The sequence below is a fragment of the Semicossyphus pulcher genome, unplaced genomic scaffold (assembly GCF_022749685.1).
Source record: "Semicossyphus pulcher isolate SPU_LCO1_2020_fin unplaced genomic scaffold, fSemPul1.0.p SCAF_9, whole genome shotgun sequence".
Lineage (NCBI taxonomy): Eukaryota > Metazoa > Chordata > Actinopteri > Labriformes > Labridae > Semicossyphus > Semicossyphus pulcher.
The window spans coordinates 29523762-29545118 of NW_027211770.1; the positions used below are offsets into that span (position 1 = coordinate 29523762).

A 21357-nucleotide genomic window follows, 5' to 3' on the forward strand; every position below is an offset into this window, starting at 1 on the left:
TGTAGGTTATGTCTCTAAGCTGTAAACATTGAGGTATGAGCCTGAGCATGCTCAGTGGTGTCTGCTCTGAGACCAACAATGCTAAACACAATTTGTGCATGGAGCGGCGTTTACATTGTGTACTGAAGTCAATTAAACATGTTAACAGAGTTTCGTTTACTAGCAGGATGACAGGTCACCTTTACGTCTGAGGAAAGAACATGGCAGACTTGTCTTCACCATAATTGACCTTCTCCGCCGTTCACACACATGAATAAACAGTTCAACACGACCACCGGGCAAAGAACTCATTTGGTTCTGCTCGGCTTTCCAAACACAAGGAGCTGCTGGCTGTCGGATACCAACATCTGCCTGCTTTTTCCCATAAACCCTTTCACTCTGGGTTCACGTCCTGTAGCTGGCTCGGTCTCACGCGCTCGGCAACAAACTGCAGCGCAAAACGATTCAGAAGTTGAATTTGCAGCTGCTGAAATGCACTTCCCACATAGTTTGGTAGTTTGAGTGTGTGATCATTGCTTATCTTGGCATTGATGCAAAAACAAGCCCTGCACCCGGCGGCACAACGTTGATTTCATTCAGCAAATCAGAGGAACGCCGTCTCGGCTGGCAGGTTTTTAATGTAAACGGCAGCAGTGTTGGCTCAACCTTAAATAACATGAAGCATAGATTATTCAGTGTGAGCGTCGGCACAACAAATTAACACCTGCTCATGAGAAGCCACAAGCAAGGGAACATTTTACACGAAGCCGACAAGACGACATTTAGAATTGCATCAATAGAGATTTGGGCCTGCGCGGTGGTGCAGTGGTTAGCGCTGTTGCCTCACAGCTAGAAGGTTCCTGGTTTGAATCCCGGTTCAGACGTAGTGGGCCTTTCTGTGTGGAGTTTGCATGTTCTCATGCATGCGTGGGTTCTCTCCAGGTACTTCCTGCTCGTTGGTGACTCTTAATTGCCCGTAGGTGGGAATGTAAGCATGAAAGGTTGTCTGTCTCTGTGTGTCAGCCCTGTGATTGGCTGGCGATCAGTCCAGAGTGTAACCCCGCCTCTCGCCCAATGACAGCTGGGATTAACAGGATAAGCGGTATAGATGATGGACGGATGGATTTGTATTATAATTAAATAACAGCTTTAGATGTTTGTCTCTGATTTGCAGATAAAAATCGATATCACACCTGACCCTCTTAGTAGTTCCTGGACGTAGACGTTCTGGGTACTTATGGTGGAACCACAACTTATGTCTGTAAGCTGCTTCGAAAGGTTAACATCTACAAATGTGCTTTGGGGCCACAGAGGGGGCAGGGAAGACAAAGGATCAAGAGAAGGACAGAACTGTAGGATGCTGCAGGCTTTAACCTTTAAGGTGTTTCAATCTGCACTTCTCAGCTGATCTCTTTCCAGGACCTTTCTTTATCCTCTGTCTTAGGCCGTCCTTAGTTTTGGCATTGTGCTTTGGCGACAGTGATCATGTCAAATGCATTGCAGATGACACGTAAACTAAAACAGCCAGACACAAAAGGATGGAAAGAGAAAGAGGTCTGTGGATCCTCTCCTATCCTCTGGATCAGCCGCAAATCAGTCATTAAAAATGTATGCCATTTCTGGACGAGAGGACAGGAGGAAAAAAAAACAAGAGACTGACGGTCAATGAAAGAGTGATGAGAGAGAGGAGACGGTGAGAGAGAGAGACAGACAGAGAGAAGAGGAAGCCCCAGGAGGAGGAGGACTTTAGAGCTGCTTCATCTCAAACCTCTCTGGCTCTTTCGGCTGCCTGGTTCACATCATCTGGTCCTTCTCTTGCTCCTTCACAGTCCCTTCATCATCCGTGTTCCTCTTCTCCTCTTCACTGTGCACTCCTCACATCCTTTGTATTAAATTTATACCTTTATATAAAGATATTATTTTAAGCAGGTTTAAATCTGACTTCAGGGCCACACAGAAAGTTTCTTCTCTTGATTAAATGAGAAACAGATGTTCTGCGCTCTGGAATCAGACTGATAAAATCCACTCTCCATTTCCTCCAACTTTTCCTCCTCTGCTCAAACCTTCCTCCTTTTGTTTTCCTTTAATCGATCTCTTTTTACTTATTTTTCTTGGTCTTTAAACTCCTCTTTTCCTCCTCCTCCATTCCTTATTCTTTCTTCCTCTCCTCTTGTTTCCTTTGTTCTTCTGTCTCTCCATTCTCCCCTCTCTCTGGCAGGGGGCTGATAGTTGAGTCTGGACGGGAGATTTTGGCCGATCTCTCTCTGACGTTCTGGTCCGTTTGCTTTCCAGCGTGGCTCCGTCCTGCACGCTAAACATCCACTCATAAATCAAACCTCAGCGAGCGGCTCAGAGCTCTTTGCCAGTGTGAAACCACATAGGCACTTCCTCTCTCTCTCTGACGCATGCACGACTTACTGTACTTGTGAAGACCTTTGAGTAACAGCCACTCACTCTTGACCTCAAACCCAATACCTTAGCAGAATATATCGCAACCTTAAACTTAATTCAAATTAAAAACTCATTCCTGAAAGCCACAACTAAATTAAATACAACTTTTTCAGCTGGTTTGCTTCTCTTATCGTATCTCCTCTCATCGTTTTAATAAACCAAAAGCAACCAGACTCCATTGAAAAAACAAGGACGTTACTCGTATACTGCTGCCACAAATGGTTGGTTTCTTTGAGTCAATGTGTGTCACACAAATATTATTTTGTATCTAAACTAACGATTAAAAACACCAAGGTCTCGCAAACTAACCAATCAACCAAGAACAGCAACGTGCGTCTTAAATTACTCGTTTTTGTCAATGAAGTCTGGTGGCGTTGAATAGAGCAACATACCGATTGTTCCAGGTTTAAAAATAGTTATATTTCTCCTTAAAAAGAAAGGTCTGTCTCTGTCTTTCTGTAAAGTTGTCAGACATTTGTAAAAACAACCTGCCTGTCAGTGGCAAAACACACACTTTAAGTGGACGTACTTTGATCGGAGACATGGCCCCAACGATTACAAAACAGCTATTCTAGCCTGCTTCATGACTGCTGGCTAAACAATCTGCCGGAGCAATTCCAAAAGCGAAAAAAAAGAAGTCTTTTTTTTCACCTTTTAGTCATTACGATCAGTGACTCTCAACTGGTCTACCCTCAGGACCCACCACCACCTCCTTAATGACGACTTGCCACCACATTTTGAACATTTTCAACCACTTCAATCGCTTATTTAATGAAACATGCTGCAGTGGTGCAGACATGCATCTGTCAACATCACAAAACACAACAGTATAATAGTCGAGCAAAATGACCAGCAGGCGGCGGTGCATACGAGGAAAATATTCCCTCTACAGTTCATTCAATTCACTTTTTCATCGGACATAAACTAAAAAAGTGCAACAGGAATGCAACTACATTAGGGCTCAAGTTTCAAGTAATGTAACTGTAGCTGGGATTACCCAATCAGTGGATACATGGAGTGTGAATAAACTACACTACTACTGCAGGCACATCACAGGAAACCCATGTCCTTCAAAATAAAAGCGCAGCGCCACAACTTTCTTTTTCTCAGGCACACATCTGCGACCCACTGAAAACAGCTCCGTGACCCACTTTTGGGTCCCGACCCACCAGTTGGGAACCACTGATTTAGACCGCACAACATGTAAAAATAGGGCCTAAAAAAATAAAATAAAAAATAAACCTGAATTCTCCTTTAATTGATAATGATATAAAAACAAGTGTAAAAACTACACGTTGAGGTTTAACAGTGGGTTATGTGCATGATTACATTTTGGCCGGGCACAGAGACTTCGTGGAGTCTTGTCGTCACTGTGAGATTGCCAAACTAGCAGCTGCCACCAGCTTTTATAAGCGAAACCGGCTGCTGGAAACAGCTGGCTGTCTGGCAAGATGAGACTCCAGGAAATCACTGTGCCGGGCCAAGAAACCGGCACGACGGCAAGAAAGGGAATCTTTCCTTTAAAGAGGAAACACCTGAACACACCACAAACATTCTAGGATAGCGGAAACTAAAAGTTAGAAACACAAATATTACACTGTCATATCCACACGCATACATGGCACAAAGAAACATGCATCTAAAAAGAAAAGAATGCCATTAGCCTCTGTTCATGTGAGGGCGGGGAAGTATTGCGACTGGGCGGCCAAGCAGAGGATATGCAATAATTCCAGATCTGCACATTTTCATCAGGCAGGCCAGTCAACAGTGTGAGTGTGCATATGTGTGTGTGTGTGTGTGTGTGTGTGTGTGTGTGTGTGTGTGTGTGTGTGAGGGGCAACATAAGTGTAGTGAGATGTATAAAAAAACTCCACACTCACAGTTTACAACCAGCGAACATGTGGAGGTAAGAGAGAAAAAACAGCCAGCGTGGTGATTTAGGAACAGGTTGTACATCAGCCACAGGGACACGCAGAGTCCTTGACTGTCAGGAGGCACATAGGAGGAGAAAATAGGAACTTTAACAGCCTCTCCTCCTCCTCCTCCTCCTCCACTACCCTTTACAGCATCCATCTATCTGCCTGTCTACCTATTCATGCATCCATCCATCTGTCCATCCATCCAAGCCCTCATCCATCTCTCTCTCCCATTCTGCCAGACGGTGCAGCACGCCGCTGTGTGATTGAAACACATGCAGCTGAATATCACTTTTGATTTAATGGAGTTTGAAGGAGGGAGAAACATAAAGAAAGAAAAGTCAACGTGGCTCGTTGCTTACATATACGTCAAACTGAGACGTTGCATTTCAGCATCTACCAAACGATGACTGATCTGTGCATCGCGGCTTCTTCTTTAATAATTCAAAGTTTTGCTTTCATGATGGCTTTTCCATTTTCTCTTCACAAGGTGCAGAGTAGGATGTGCTATAATAGCCAGGGAGAACCAACAACCCACTGCCTGTGATTATGTGGACATGCAGCCCCTGAGTGCCCTCCAGGCTGCCCATAAGATAGAAAGTAAACGATACCTTTCCTTTAGGGAGGCGCAGTGTGCAAACAAATGTGATTTAGCGCCCTCCAGGGTTCCCTTAAATGGAGTAAACACAACAAAGGGACCTCTTGGGTACCCTTCCAGTGGATATATCAACCACTGAACACTGGGGCTTTAAATTTAAATGTAGTTTATGTTACGGCTGTATGTGTTCCCTGCTCTGTTTGTCCCTTCTCCCCCTCTGTTGCATCTTCCCAGGTGATTCCCCAACGAGGTGCACCTGGTCTAAGATGCTTAAACCCCCCCATGACATCTGAAGAGAGGAAGCTTTTTTCTTCTGTATTTGAGAATTACAAGTTTATTCAGATTTCTGTTTCTTCTCATACATAAAACAGTTCCTGCTTTTCCTTCCAACATTTCTTTTTCCTGGCTTCCCTGGTTTTTGAAATACTTCTGACATGTCGTCTTTTTCCATGTGAACTTTCGTTCCCCGTGCTTTAAATCTTTTTAATTGTTATGACCCTGGTTGTAATTTTTGTGTTTTGTTTTAGATGTGGGGATCGTGTGTGTGTTTGTGTGCGAGTCTGTGCTCTGTTTGTGTGTGGATCTTTGGTGGTCCGTCACAGGTGGAGTGTCCTGAGTGGCTGGAGTTGGGAGTGCGTTGGACTTTCAAAAGGACCGGGTTCGTAACCGTCGCTGGCGATCTACTGACCGCAGCAGAGCGTTTCATCCTCGGCCTCCAATTTGATGTTAGTATTCGTTTTTGTGTCACAGCCGTAGCTTTTGTTTTGTTTGAAATTCTTTAAGGTGGAGGTGGAGCAGTCGGGATGAACTGCCGTTTTCTTTTGTATCTCTTTTTCTCCTGTTTTTGGTGAAGTTAGGGAGTTAGGTTTAGTTTAGTTCCATTTTTTTCTTTTGTTTGTCGTTCTGGCCTTGGGTTCACCTGGAGAGATTTGCTTGGATTATTGTTGTTGTGTTTATGTTATTACTTGTAATAAATTATTTCTATATATTGGATATGTAGTTTCCGCCTTTTGGATTGTGGACCGGGTAGGAAACATTTCATGCACTTTCATGTTGCTCATCTACCCCCCCTGGACGTTGTGTAACATAAATAAAAACTATTTTTCGCCGTCGGCTCTAAAAGCTAAAGTGTCAAAGAACAACAGCCTCAGATTTTGAACAACAATAACTCTATGGATCATCTCTCCTTCTCTACAAGCATGAACCTCTCTTCTGCTCCACCTTGGCTTGTAACCAAACAAACAACAGGTGGGGCAAAGTGCAGATGACTTCCATTAACAGGCTGGATACAGAAGATTTCATGGTATTAAACTGCACTAAAACCTTCCAGGAAATGTTGAACTTTTGATGATTAACAGTTATGTATCATTGCCTGTGTTGACTCAGCTGTCAATCAATCATAATATATTTAACTAGAATCAGGAAATGATATTTGACAGCTGAAGGGAAGACTTCAGACACACAAACACATTTGTCACCACAGGGTTCAGGTCAATAACTCCAGTAAGTGTCCAACAGCTCTCTTCCTGTCCACGGACATAGATTGGTAAATTATGTCTTTTATTTTCTTGATTGACTGCCTCTTCCGCTGCCTCCTCAATCTCACGGCCCCCCTCTGACATCCTGCGCTGCATCCGCTCATATAGGACCGATAATATGGAGTTGTATTTTTTCGTAACATAATTCTGCCACTTGTGAGTAAACAGGATGTATGCAGGCTGTCGCTGACGTTTAAGAAAAACTGCAGATATTCATCATGTTGACGTTGCCCACTTGTCTAATTCTAGATTAGCTATTGATTAAACCAGTGCGTCACCGCAGCGCTGCACGCAGGCCCGGCTCCGACTGGAGGAGCGAGAGGAGATATGAAAATGATTGCTTCTGCGGCCGCTCGGCTGCACGTTATTGACTCGGTTAGAAATGTGTCCGCTGTGACTCTGAGTTAGAGGACTAATAAAGTCTTTTTATAGCCGTGTCCACCCGAGTGATTTCAGATTAACTCAACAGCGCAGGGGCTGGGCTCACTAATTAGTTCAACTTGGTCCAGAGAAGAATTAACAGCTGAAGCCTCCTGCTGTAGGGTTTGATTAAAAAGCAAATCTGCACACGTTTGTCCCTCATTGCTTCATGTATGGAGACCTCTTTGTTAAAGGAGGTGTCAGAAAATTATTTCTCATCTATTTATGGGCTGAGACGAAGCTTTTTGGATTCAAAAGTGAAGCCAAGGTGCATTAAACCTGCACTCTGTCTAACGGCCAGCAGGGAGCGACTCCACTTATTGCAAAAAGGTTGTATAAAGTCTAAGAGGAATGGTCTCAATTACTCGTTCTTCAGTGCAACATGATGTTTATTTTGTAAATTATGGTTCCATTCAGGGTCGGAAAAAAGAAGATAAAGCAGGGTACGCTTTTATCCTGTGATTGATAGGCTGCTACCATGGCAACCTGTCCAGCAGAATACAGGTGAAGCAATGGTATCCGCCCTCTCATCCAAATATGGTCACTTCTGGCTTATCCAGAAACGAATACCTGATGTCATGTTGGCTACTTCCACTTCTCATACACGGTCTCTGGCTAAAATCAGCAACATCAACAGAATATGTTCACAGAGCAGCACACGCACAGTTTTCCTGCCTCTGAGGTTGATTTAGGTTTTTATTTTCCATGAAGGCTTTAAGATTAGAAACGTGCTCTTATTCGACTCTGTAAAAGTATAATGTTGAGATTCCTCTTTACCTTCTTCCTCCAGCCTTTTTACAAACTACATCAATCCATCAACAGAAATATTCTTGATGTCCTTTGCATGATTGTAAACACATTTCCCAAAAGTGTGCCTAACATACAGTATGTGTTATCTTTGGACAGGCTGAGATTTCCATAAGAAGTGTGAAGCATGATTTTCACACAGTAGACCCGGGTAATTATTGCCATGACTCCAATCGGCATTGATGGGAACACAAAACCCGTGATAACACGCTAAACTCCGCCCCCTTTCCGGCACGATGCTATGCTCCGTCTGTAACTTCTGTGACTCCTCGTCATCTCAGCTGCAATTTCTGTCCATCTCCGTCCGAGCAGCGCTCGAACATCGTTCCAAATTTGACGGCACCAAGTTTGATACACAGACTGAATGAGTAATAGATACAATAAAGACCTAACCACCGCAACATCTGTTTACCGACCCTGTCCCCGGCGCGTTTGTGACGTCAGACGGTGACACAGAAGGCCAAAGGGGAGTATACTTCACTGGCAATGGGAAAAGAGACAATCGGCATCCATAAGCGGGTCTTCCCGGGTCTGAAAAACCTGTGTCAACGCGCTACTTTTGGTGGGAAAGAGGTATAACTAAGCAAAACCCCAATAAACACTTCTTTGCCATTTACGTAAAATTTAAAATCTCTGAAGCTCTTGGTTTATAAGAGCAGTCACTCCCTGCCCCAGAGGCTTGTCCACATTAGACCTCTTCAAGTTAAGATTTTAATTAAAAATTGCCTCTCTAGAGACCCAAAGATGTCCTTGTAAACAGGTGTTGGCACCGGTGGCTCAGGAGAAGTGGTGATGCACATGTCACCTAACTGTCAGACAGTGTCTGTGAGTTTATTTGGACTTCACTTCCTTCCACTGAGCCTTTAAACCCACTCAACATGTGCTGTTGTGCTGTCAGTGCGTTGTTTTAGCTGCTCCAGAGAGTGCTTTTATTTTGAAAGAGGAGCGGGCGCGACAGTGGCTGTAAAACATTGTTATTGCCCCCAATCTGTTCACAAATGTAAACAATATCTGTGCGGAAACAAACTGCAGCCTTGAGCTACAGACACGAGGAAGCTTCTTGAATTATGTCTGGCAATTTATAAATGTTACATACTATTTGTTATTGAAAGGAAACCATTTTTTAACTCATAACACTAAAAACAGGAAATATCTTGTCATAAAATATCACTGCTTCCATGCAGCACATTAGGATAGATGAATGAGTCATGCTCTTCAAATGAATGAGATACAAACACAAACAAACAGTGAGGCAGCTTTCACCCATTTCAACGACAACATTCATTCAGCATCGATGGCTGTAATGACTGCTTCTGAAAGCCTCTACCCTATAATAAGTATGAACTGTGACTGTGTGTGTGTGTGTGTGTGTGTGTGTGTGTGACTCACTTGAAGCCAGGTAAGACTGTGGCACAGCTGCCCGACTTGATCCAAATGCAGTAGGGGTCCCTTGAGGACAGACAGCTCCTGTACAAAGACACAGACAGACAGAGAGACGGTCAGCGATGGCAGGAGATGTGTGTGAGGAACAGTGAGGCCAGCGGCATTTGGCTGGGTGATGAGGCACAACACTGCCACGGACATAACACCCCACACTTTTCTCCACTCTCCCTTAAAAGAGGAAAGAGTTCTGTGTGGCCTGGAATGAACCCAGTGACAGTGAATGCAGCATCCCATTAGAGGAAAACAAAAGTAAAAGAAAGAATCAGGAAAAACTTTAAATTTGAGATGAAAATGCTGCAGATTCATTATGTGGATGGAAAGTTGCACAAACTGTAATCATTTGCAAACAAAAGCACCATTACTGTGCAAACTAACTGCAGAATAAATCTATACATCTTCACTGTGACTCTTAATGCAACTTCCATGATTTGGTTTTTATGCAAATGCAGCGATGTGTTTACAAAGTGTGCTGACACGCTGAGAGGTTCAGCTGAATGTTTTAATGATGGTTGGCTTTAACAATCGTATCACCAGTCGTATCTGCTGGCGTTATGAGAGGAGTAATTAGCCGTGTTTGAAAACATTCAGCTGCAAACATTGACTGACAAATATCCCAGCGTTACGGCCTTCTCTCCGCACAGAGATGAAAGCGCACGATGTTACAAAAAGAGGCTCGTAATCAGATTAGTTTTTGATTAAAGGACGGCAGACTTGTTTTTTCTTACTGGATTGAAAGAGAGAAAAAAAACGAGCTTGTTTTGAAATCTTCTGCTTCTCTCACAGGCTTTAATTATTTTCACCTCATAAATCATAACTTTTAACTTGCTGCCTAATTGATATTCATAATGTTGACATTTAACCTGTAAACGAAATCTCTGTTTCTCATCTGATTATAATTGATGACTATTTTCCTTTTGTGTTTACAGAAAACAAACCTTCCATCCATTATCTACACCGCTTATCCTGCTCAGGGTCACGGGGTGGCTGGAGCCAATCCCAGCTGTCATTGACCGAGAGGCGGGGTTACACCCTGGGCTGATCACCTGTCAATCACAGGGCTGACACATAGAGACAGACAACCTTTCACACTCACACCTCACACCAATTTGGAGTCATTAATGACGCTAACAAGCATGTCTTTGGACTGTGGGAGGAAGCCGGAGTACCCGGAGGGAACCCACGCATGCACGGGGAGAACATGCAAACTCCACACAGGAAGGCCCACTACGTCTAACCGGGATTTGAACCAGGAACCTTCTAGCTGTGAGGCGACAGCGTTAAACACTGCACCGTGCAGCCTCACAAACCTTCCACAGCATCAGAAATAATTAAACAAAACAAAAAAAGGCAGTGGACATCATATTCATTGAGAATGTTCATGAGAAAAGCTTCCCTCACTTCAAACACACAGAATTATACTGAAATGAAATCAGGGATCTTGGTCTAAAATGAGTTATCTGAAGATGTGAAGGGCGTGTCTTCAAACTCAAAAATAACAGCTTGGTTAATACTTGTTTAATGTAAAATAACATTCAGTGTGTATATCAACGTTTCTGATTTTGAGTATTGGTACTTTGTTAGTCAATCAATTGTTGATCAACATGAGGCCAATAAGTTCAACTTGTTCTTCAACCGGTTTGTCGATGTGGCCTCAGCCCACCCTCCCCCCAGCTCCTCTCATGACGATACAACTACTCGTGCAATATTACTGTTTCTATATCTGGCTGCACTGTGTTCATTATCATGTGCAGTATCACGTCAGGTAACAGGGGACATACTTCTATTGATGTTTATTTTTTTAGAATACATAATCATGTGCGATGCTTCAGCTTATTTATTAGTACCATGCGCAAAATTACTTTTAGTATCAGGAGCAATTCAACCTGTTCTTAATTATTATGTACAATTGCATTTGATATCATGTGGGGGTATTTAAATTCATAATCTTGTGCATTATAATTTTTATTTTAATTGAATTGAATTTTATATACAGACGTGCACAAACAGGACTCTACAGACATGCATGAAGGGAGAGACGTCAGAGTGAGGGGGACGTACATGGACATGTGCAGATTCAGTGCCTTGCTAAAGGACACCTCGTCGTGCTCAGGGAATGACACTGCACCTTTCAAGCTACCAGTCCAAATTTCCATGCTTGTACGTATCGGGACTTCAACTGGACCGGACTGAGCTACCGTCTACCCCCTTTACTACTGTATACCTGTCAATACTACTTTCTGCTTATTTTGTGTCTCTTTATTAACGCATACACTTCATATTTTCACTTATATCTGAGTTGTTTTTCTGTAAGTTTGTACTGAATTTTCGGAGTGATCTCGGACAAGAATTTCCTTCCGGATTAATAAAGTTATATCTTATCTTACATGCTGCCCTTACAAAGTTTGTACTCTAAACAAAGTATATTAGGAAGAATGAAGTTAGTCAGGACACACTGCTTTGTTATGATACAGATGCTCGCAGCACATCTGTTGGTGCTCTTACGGGCTCCTACGATTTGATGTATTTTCCACTGCGTAGAAGATTGTGGGTCAGAAAGCTAAAAAGCATTCTGGCTTGAATACTGCAACATGCGACCAAATGTATACATGTATTTTGGCATACTGCATTTAACACAGATGTACTGGAACGTACTCCGTCTTTTCTCTGGCACACAAATAACATGAAGTATGGATATTGGAGCGCAGCCGCGGTGTTTGATTTAACTTCTGTAGAAACATGGAGGAGGCCTCCCTCCATCTGTTGATAAGAAGAAGCTCACTCTAAGTTCACAAAAACACGATTACTCTTATTTTCAAGTGTTTGTACACAGGTCACTCAGTTCATCCTCAGCTGCACGCAGAGTTTTCAGTGCGTCCATTATCAGCCTTCCTCTGAGGTACCAGCCAGCAGCCTCATGTTAGCAGTCAGCAGACGAGTCAATCAGCTGCTCTTACTTACAGTGCTGTATGTCTGTTCTGTGATTTAGGGGAATAAGATGCTCGGTGGACTCGGAACTGTTTAACTTCTTCATTTAAGGCAGTCAGCATTAACCAGCATCAGCGGAATCACAGCCCTCGGTGCTTCCCCTCCTCTTTGACAGCCCGTGTGTTGTCAGTTTTGTGGGTTAAACTCGTCCTCTGATCTGCTGTCAGTCTCTCTGCCTCACGTCTGATACAAAGTTTTTAATCCTGCACTCTGGAGTGAGTTCAATGATCCTTCCAGCCTTCATCCTGCTACTATACCGTGTGTCAGAGAGAGAGTGAACAATACTTTTCCCCTCTTCAGAGCGTGCTCTTTGCAGGTGTGTGGTGTTCACCCAGCAGCACCGACATAATGAGCATAAAGCACACAGGGACAAAAGACTGACAACAAACAACAGTCATGTTTACCTGCTGCAGATCTGCAACCACTCAGAGGTGTTTTTAACCATCCAAAAACAGCTTGTAGGTGCTGCTGAGTTCAGCGTCACGTCAAACCAAAGGAGCAGGTTTAATGAGTTTTAATGAGGGCGCCTGTGACCTGTTTTAAATATCTAAAATTATTAACAACAATCTGAACTGGAGGAGGGAGTGTACCTTCACACACCTCCACCCTCAGCCTGTAAACATCACAGAGACATCCCTCTGAGAGCACATCACAGTGTCGCAGCTGACAGAACAACACAGAAACTATTCCCTGTCCTTCGCCTGCAGCTGTGAGCTGAGAATAAGTGCATACATTTGTCTGTGTCCACAAAGAGCCACTTTTACCTGCATGTAAACAAGTATCCTCAGCAATTGTTTTTATATAGATAACAATAATAAGAACACCCAGAGACACCTCACCTGGGGGACACAGGCAGGCTGCACGGAGTAAAACAACTGCAAACTACAAAACATCCAAACACATTATCATTGCCACCCAAAGCACCCCATAAGTGTGATCTCTATCTGCAGGAAGTTTTCCATCAGTGCCTTATAAAACTGTGATCCTTGCATCAGAGTTTGCTGCTTTGCTGATCCACCCGAACACGCCAACCTCCCCAGGTTGCAGACTGTGAGGCTCTACAGACACCAGACAAGACCCATGCAGGGGTGTCAATTCAATTCAATTATATTTGTATAGCAAATTTCATACACATGTTAGATAAGAACAAATTATCACACACATAAATAAAATACACATCAACAAATTAATCCAGAAACAAATATAAACTTCAAAACACATGAAGGAATAAAGGCCTTACGCTCCCTGACCTATCCCTATAAGAGCACACACACATGTTCACAGCAGGCACACACAGGGGAATCCACACACAAACACACACACACACACACACACACAAACAAAAACAAACTAACAGTCAAAGGCAGGAGAGAAAAGTTTTAAGTCTGCTTTTAAAAGAACAAAGTTTCCACAGATCTCAGGTCAGGAGGTAGTTTGTTCCTGAGAACAGCAGCATAGTTACTGAACGCACCTTCACCTGCTTTGGTTTTAACTTTAGGTACATGTAGGAGGCTCACAGCTGAGGAAGCCAACAGTTCTTGGAGAGCACAGAGTACAGAGGAAAAAAAATGTAGTCAAAGTATTTTGGGGTATCACTTTGAAATGACACAAAAGCAATATTAATGAAGCTCTGGCGTAAGTTCAGTCATGCTGGTTCCATTGTTCAGATCTCAAACAACTCTGCTCACACTCCCCTAACAATGGTCTTCTTCAGGCGATAGATACGATATAATAATAAATATTCATCCTTACTTTATTTACATGTCTCTCCTGATTGACATAGCCAGGTGCAGGATTTACAGGCCGACCTCAACACCAGTCTGCAAGACTTCACTATCACAGACACAATTCAGGACTAGCATGTAGGCTAAAAGGCTTACCAAAGAGATCGGGGGTGGCTACTAGCTGCAGCTGCTAATAGCTTACAGTCTTCCTAAGCTTCCTGATTTTCTTAAATGCAGTTAAGTATGTATAACTTATTGTATCTAACTGTTAAACATTTAAAATAAGGATTGACAATTTACTAACTACTTCAGCAACACATAGTTAAGCTGTAGCCTACATCTACTCAAGCACTGATGCACAACAGAGCACTGTGTGCAAATTCATCCTGCTGCAACAGCAAACAGAACGTGCTTCTTTTTGTTGCATGATCTGTGAAACAGACAGAGGACAAAGTTTGACTCAAACTATCATACCTGTATATTATGACCCCAGCTTGAGTGGGTGTGATACCTGTGTACGCATGATTCACACACCTTGTTAAACATGAAACCTGTGGGTCACTGGAGGTGTTTTCACAGACAGTTGATGCTGTAGTTTTCCTCAGGAGGACAGGCTAACGCAAACACTCGCAGTTCCTTCAGATTTAGTGACGCTCATAAAGTTTGTTATTCGCTGAGACTGTAAAGAGGTGTTTGTTCACCGCAGCAGTGGATCATAAAGCATCCTGTCTGTTGTATTAAGCACTGTGTAGGTGAGGATTTTATAAAGAGAAGAAACATTTGAGCAACCAATTCCATAATTCGTAATACAATAAATGATTGATCTTAGGAGGGAGTGTAGACCTGGATGAGGGGCGTTCAGGTAGTTTAAGTTTCTTCCATTATTTCCAAAGTTAAAGGTATGGTAGGATTTTCATGGAAAAATAAAATATAGACTTTTACAAATATAATATAATATAAATCATCACTTCTGGGCCTCTATACATGTGTGTTGGTGAGTGTGTGTGCAGACCCTTGTGAGACCCTTCCCTCTGCAGCTATTCTGTTGTTTTGCTTTGCACGGGACGTTTTCAGGAGGGGCGCTGTCGTGGTTCCCTGAGCCAATCACAGCCTACAGGTGAGTGTGGGAGTGTTTCAAATTAGCAACTGGGCGAACATGGCGAGAGAGTGATGCAGAGTTGCCCTTCTTTCTGTTGGACAGGTAGGACAAGCTTACCGGTGGTTAGCATGCTAGGGCAAAGGTAACGGTGATGCTGTCGGTGTTAGCTCGGTGGGGTGGGCGTGTTCTCGCACGAGAGAGCGAGAGTGAGCTTTTGGTGACAAAGAGCCCAGGAGGAGGGGCCCAGTTTGAATGTGTTGTTGACAAAATGCAAGAACAAATCCTACTTATTATACCTTTAAAGGCTTTTTTCTAAATCTGGAAGGTGGAGAAGTTGCTGAACAGATAAAATAAATGGAGGCAAATTTGTAATATTTGGATATAAATTAAACTTACCCAATACTTTATGGATATGTACCCAAAACAAAACAATAAAAACAAAAGCTTTAAACTGACCTCTGAGTTGAATCGATGCTTCCAAGAGTCAGTTGTAAACAAAACATTGTGAGCGTCACACTTAACAATCTTTAACAGATGGACGACTGTAATGAAGCATGTTTGCGCATCTCTGTATCGAGTTCTGTATAAAATGTTGACACCTCGAGGTGCAATGCAAAGTGACAAATCTAAACTCTGGAGTCTGTTCATAAGTAAGAATAACTTTCTGTCTTAAAAAAGCTCTGAAATGTTTCTCCTCCGCTCTCGCCGGCATCACAGACTGACGGAGAACCTCGGGGCATCGAGGTCCTAAAATGACTCTCGCCCGTGTGTGCGGCTGCCAATATGTGACACTGCATAATGCAGCTTTAATACATTATTCATTCACTTGCCATAAGGTACATATGCATCTCTCTGTTCCTCCATTCTGCCTCTCTTCTCCTCTCCATCACTCCTCTACAGTTACATGACAGAATGGACGTACACAGTGAAGCACTTTGTCGTGTCCATCTGTGGTTTTTGGTCAGAGACACGGAGCGAAGTCATTTGTTCTCATATTTGCACTTTATACGCGACACGTGTTCGCGTGTGTCCCTCGTCACTCTTTAAAACTTCAGACTTCTCTTCCTCTTTTATTCTCATACTCTGTCATGCGATGATGAACAGGAAGGTGTGTGTGTGTTCGCCTGCAGCCACGGTGTGTAAGGAACATCCATTAGCTGCTGAGAGGAGAGGGGATTTATCAAGCTTCTGAGGCCGAGACTCATAACTTCCAGCTGTCATTTGTCCAATATCCTGGGAACAACACAGTCCTGACTTAGTGGAGATGGTTTCAGCTTATATGACGCTGCTGCAGAACGACTCAACTCAAGAAACAACCACAGAATTATGAAACAAACGCCTCAGCTTTAATTGAAGTCGATGGGTGAATAAATCCTGCTGTTATGCAACATTCACAACACAGCTTTGAGGTTTTATCATTAATGTTTTTCCAGAAAGGAAAAAGAATCCCTCTTTTGTCATTTGCATGTACAAGTTTTATGACATGTTACAGGATTAAAGTGGGTTTTATAAGAAATAGTGTTTCCAAGGAAGAAATGTAGAAACTGTAGGCAGGGACGGGGGTTTTAAGTATGGCCAGTGTTCTGGTTTCCTCGCTTGTAGTTTGAATAGTATTGACCAATCACGTATCAGCAGGCTGCGGCGCATGCAGGAAAAGGAGTCCGTGTGGAGAGCAAAAGCAGGAGGAGCGTAATCCACCGTAATGACATCACGGTTCCCATCAGCGTCGTCTGACGACGATTAAGCTTCTTATTAATCTCTTAAACAGACATCTGCATGCTAACAGCTAACAGCTAACAATCTGCTCTAGAAAAAATTAAACTTTGAAAACAAATTTGCTTGACACTGTGTCTCCAAGGCCGTTTAGTGTAAAGATTTCCCGACTTCCTCGAATGCATCAGAAATGATGGATCCGACCTCCGATCAACAAACTCATGTTAAAGTAGTTTCCTTCTCCTCTTGAGGACAGACCTGACAAAGCTTCATGTTGTTCCTAATCTGCATCATGATGTTGTTATTTCAGCAAACTGAAGAGCCGTTAATTAAAGTCACTCACAAGAAAATCTGTTTCTGTTTGGGCTTCATCCCGCTGCAGTAAGCCAGAGTGCAGCCTCTGTGTAACTTACTGTTTACAGTGAGACTGAGACTCAGCACAGACAGATGAACGGGCGCTCCTCCAGGGGACGGAACGAGCCAAGATATGACAGCGTTTATTTTGCAGACACATCTGGAGGGCTTCACTTTGATCTGAACACACGGTCGCTTCTCAAGCTGCTAACTGGACTGTAAACAATGCAGCGCACGGAGAAGGAAGTCTTTGCTGGAAGTCGTTTATTGCTTAAGGCTGGCTAAGCCGGACACGCCCGACATGTTCACCGTTGTCCCCAGAGGCTATGTCGTCATCAGACTATAGAAGATGTGTTACGAGATTGACAAGGAAGTAGCTGAGGATAAAAGGGATGGCTACTGGCCTGCCAATTATGTTGTTTAATGCTGGAATATGGCCCGATGTCCTGAAGGAGTTTCACTATCCATTTCTTTGTAGATTTCAATATATTACCATGTAGAGGCACCGCTTTAAGCTGAGTTGGTAGAACAGGCGCCACATGGAAAGAGGCAAAGTCCTCGATGCATTGGCCGTAGGTTCGACTCCGACTCGCGGCCCTTTGGTGCATGTCATCCCCTCTCTCTTCCCCATATTCCCTGTAACTCTTCACTGTCTTCTCTAATGAAGGCAAAAGGTCCGAAGACATTATCTTAAAGAACAACAATATCCTTAGCCACCTTTGATAGGGTGTAAATATGGACACACTCTTACGTTCAAATGAATAAGCCCTCTAGAGACAGTACAACAAAGGAGCAAATGTTATCACTGTTCCTTTCCCTGCCAACAATCATCAATGGTTTCCACAAACAATGACAACATGATTACCCTACACCACACAAGTCGGTATATTAACCGATTTTAAGTTTTTGCTGCTTAACAACCAAACCCATTAATATACATGTCTTGCTCTGAGAGCACTCAGATGAAGCTGTTCATATAAAAGAGGAAATTTCTACTGGAGCCGAAAATCCCTGCATGTACAGCTTGTCAGGGTTTGGGGCCTCTGTTGCCCTTTTATTGTATTTTTTTAATAAAACCCCCATTTCATACAGTTCCCAGCCAGCCGCTGTTGAAAACAGAACATTTTCTGAAACCTAATATTGGCAGCAGGGCCTGGAGTGAAAAAAGAAACCCGACGATGCAGCTCACAGTGAGGGGGGGGAGAGAGAAACGAGCCGAGAGAGAGATAGAGAGAGAGAGAGAGAGGCAGAGAAAATGGAGGCAGAAAACGGAGGGATTGGGTAAATCTCATCTGGAGGGAGACAGATTCATTGGTGTGGTAAAGGAGGATATGGCGGCTGAAACCTGACCTCCTGGCCGGTGCTGATGAGGCTTTACGGGGCCCCTAATCCCAGGATGAGGTGTGCTGCAGCTCTGGTCTCTAAAAAGGATCTGTGGGATGTAGCCGACCTGAAAGCTTGAGACAGGCGCGATCCATTTTCTCTCATTCCTTCTTTTCCCTCTTCTCTCTCTTCCAGAATCAGAAAAAATGGCAGCCACCGTCGCTGGCTCCTGGCCAATCAGCTGGATCCAATTTATGACTAAACATTGTTGAGAGCTTCTCCAGGCCTCTGCGATGAGGGGTTAGCATGCTATGGGGGCACATGTACTCCCTGGTGGAGCTGAGGAGAAGTCCTTCCTCTGGGTTGAGAGAAAAGGGGGAGATACTTGGGGGCCAACATTCCTCACAGTCCCAAAAATAGATCCTGAAGCTGGGGAGCGGGTACATTAACTGGGGCTCAAACATCGCCTAACAAAACAAAAGGCTGTAGACAAAGAGAGACGCTTGAAGGCTCTGCTGCGCTCAGCTCATAAACTTGTTGGGAAATGCAACGTCAGCCTTTTGACAGCAGCACTTTCATGTTTTCATTTTGTACCAGTTACAGCATTTAGCAGCTGTGTTTATGGGCCGATAAGTTGATCATGATGCTGAGCAGGACTGAGAGACTCATCTCTCAGTCCATAGAGACGTTTTAACAGTTTGTTTCACCTGAACAGCAGTCCAAAACACCCAAAGGGTTCATTGTCATAACTGGGTTAACGTTGGCTGTCTGACGCAGCATGATACGTTATTGTCATGTAAATAAGAATCATTTCTCCCCCAGTCGAGGTAGGGGATCATAGGAACGTGATGGGAACGTTCTCTGGAAGACGATTTCTTGGCCATGGACGTTCATAACTTAGTTTCTACTGCAATCACCTTTTGACGTTTATGCATGTGCATGATGGGCTGCTAAGTGCAAATACCACCCTAACTGCAGAAAATGGGACAAAAGGAGATATTTTATATTATATGCAGCTAAGTGTGCTTTTATACTGAATAATTCCATTTTACAGTAATAATCTCAAAAATTTTCCTTTGAATAAATGTCTCTTAAGTCTCTATCTATCGCTGAATGAGCGATGGTGATTGAGCCTATGGCCCGCTGATGAAAGCTTTGCATTTGCAGTATTACAGACTGGGTGTCTGGTGCGACATTCGCAGTAAAGATCACAAGCGGCGCCCAGTAAGTGACACGTTTTCCATCACGCAGCAGTGGTTGGTCTGCCAGAGAGGGTAGGCGGAGCTAAGCGGCTGCTCTTCCGGTCTCTGCAAGTGTAGCGAGTAAACAGTAATCTACTATGGCTGAACAAACAAAGAAAAGATGGATGACTACAGATACAACTTCAACAAGAAGTGAAAATCCAAAGAAAAGAAACAAACTCGACGCTCAGATGAAGCAAACAGTCTGAAAAGGAAAGCGACCGTCAGCCAGGAAAATCAAGAGTTACAACCGGAGCCAACCGTGGACGTCACACATGCAGCACTGTCTGGATATCTGGGAAGTGTGCTCCCACAATTACAGTTTATCACCATAGGTGCCACCAAAGAGAAAGAAACTGAGATCTTCGAGATTATAACTTGAAGATGGTCTCAAAGTGTCTCAATCTTCACCTGTGAGACGAAGGAGCTGGGGAATTTGGTGCATGTATGTCGCCATTTCACATTTTTTCAAGAACACTCCACTCCGCACTGACACTGTTACTTTAAAAGGTAACATGACAACTTTAAACTCCTAGATGATGGGGCAGTTATAATAAACACCCACTAAAAACACTTATTCCTACAGAAGCTGTATAGCAGATAGAATCACGTACACTAACGTGACGCTCACACAGACATCACACCAGGATCAGCTTATAGAAATGTGCTCGCTCTCCTCTTCCAGCAGCATTTCTTACATGGCAGCCGCACTTCCCTGCAGCTCACTTCAATCTTATTCTCACTTCATGCCAAGACCACAAATAAGTGCTTTTAGAGGGAAAGTGCTCCCGAGCAGCTCCATGGAACAGGCAGATAATAGCATAGCATCTGCTATTTGGAACAGGCTTTTGTCCAAAAGCATCAGGAGTGGACACAATCTCTCAAATTGGTAGTTGCAAAGGAAATTGATCCGGCTTTACTCGAGTTACCTGGCAGTGCGAGAGCCAGTTCCTCCCTTGCTGAGGCAGGAAATCCTGATTTCATGCAGAGCTTCTGGGCAGGGGCTCTCAGTGTGGTCTCAGCCTTCAGCCTGGTTTTATGAGACGTTCCAAGAACCTCGACTTGTTTTGTTTTTGGGACTTTTGACAAGCTGCCTACATAAATATTTTCCAATGGTCCATTTTTTTTGTGCAACCTCGTCTTATTACCAACATATTTTTCTACCTCTGTCCATCAGAAAACGACAGGAATCGTCTGCGTCTGAAAGACATCAGAGCTTCAACCAGAAATATATTTTTTAAATTAAATACGAACATTTCCATCAAAATCTGTGGATGAAGTTTAAAAGTCTAAATTGTGGTCAATGAGGCCAAGACCACAGAAGCACCCGCTCTGGTTGGGTTTTAACACTACATTCATTGAATTCAGGACCCTTATCAGATTTTCTGAGCTACTGTAGCTGCATATATCCGACCAACGTGACTGATGTTTTCATGGGCACACAGAAGTGAGTTGCAAACCTCTGTCAGAATCAAGCAGCAACCTCAGGTTATGAAATAAAGCCTAAACAGTAGTGCAAAAAACTGCAGTTCCTTGAGTGGCCTCTTGAGGCTCCAGTAAAGAAGAAATAACATTACAGCAGGTGGGAAAAAGCCCATTTTAACAACACAAATAAACATGTTTACAGCCTGGTACAAAAAACAGTTTTGTTATAAATAGCTAATTTTACTGTTCATTGCTTTATAACACATCTGTTTTAATTATATTAAGCCTTAAATTATAGGGGCCGGCTCACTTGAGTGACAGGTGGATCCTGCTGGCTGTCT

General features: G+C 43.3%; 1 protein-coding gene across 1 annotated transcript in view; it reads right to left on the bottom strand.

Moving 5' to 3' along the window:
- sema6cb (semaphorin 6Cb) overlaps positions 1–21357 on the bottom strand; it is a 180924-nt gene that overhangs the window by 25045 nt on the left and 134522 nt on the right. The window contains exon 17 of the mRNA XM_069655668.1: positions 9099–9176. Within this exon, the coding sequence (XP_069511769.1) occupies positions 9099–9176 (78 nt within the window). The remainder of the gene's footprint in view (positions 1–9098; positions 9177–21357) is intronic.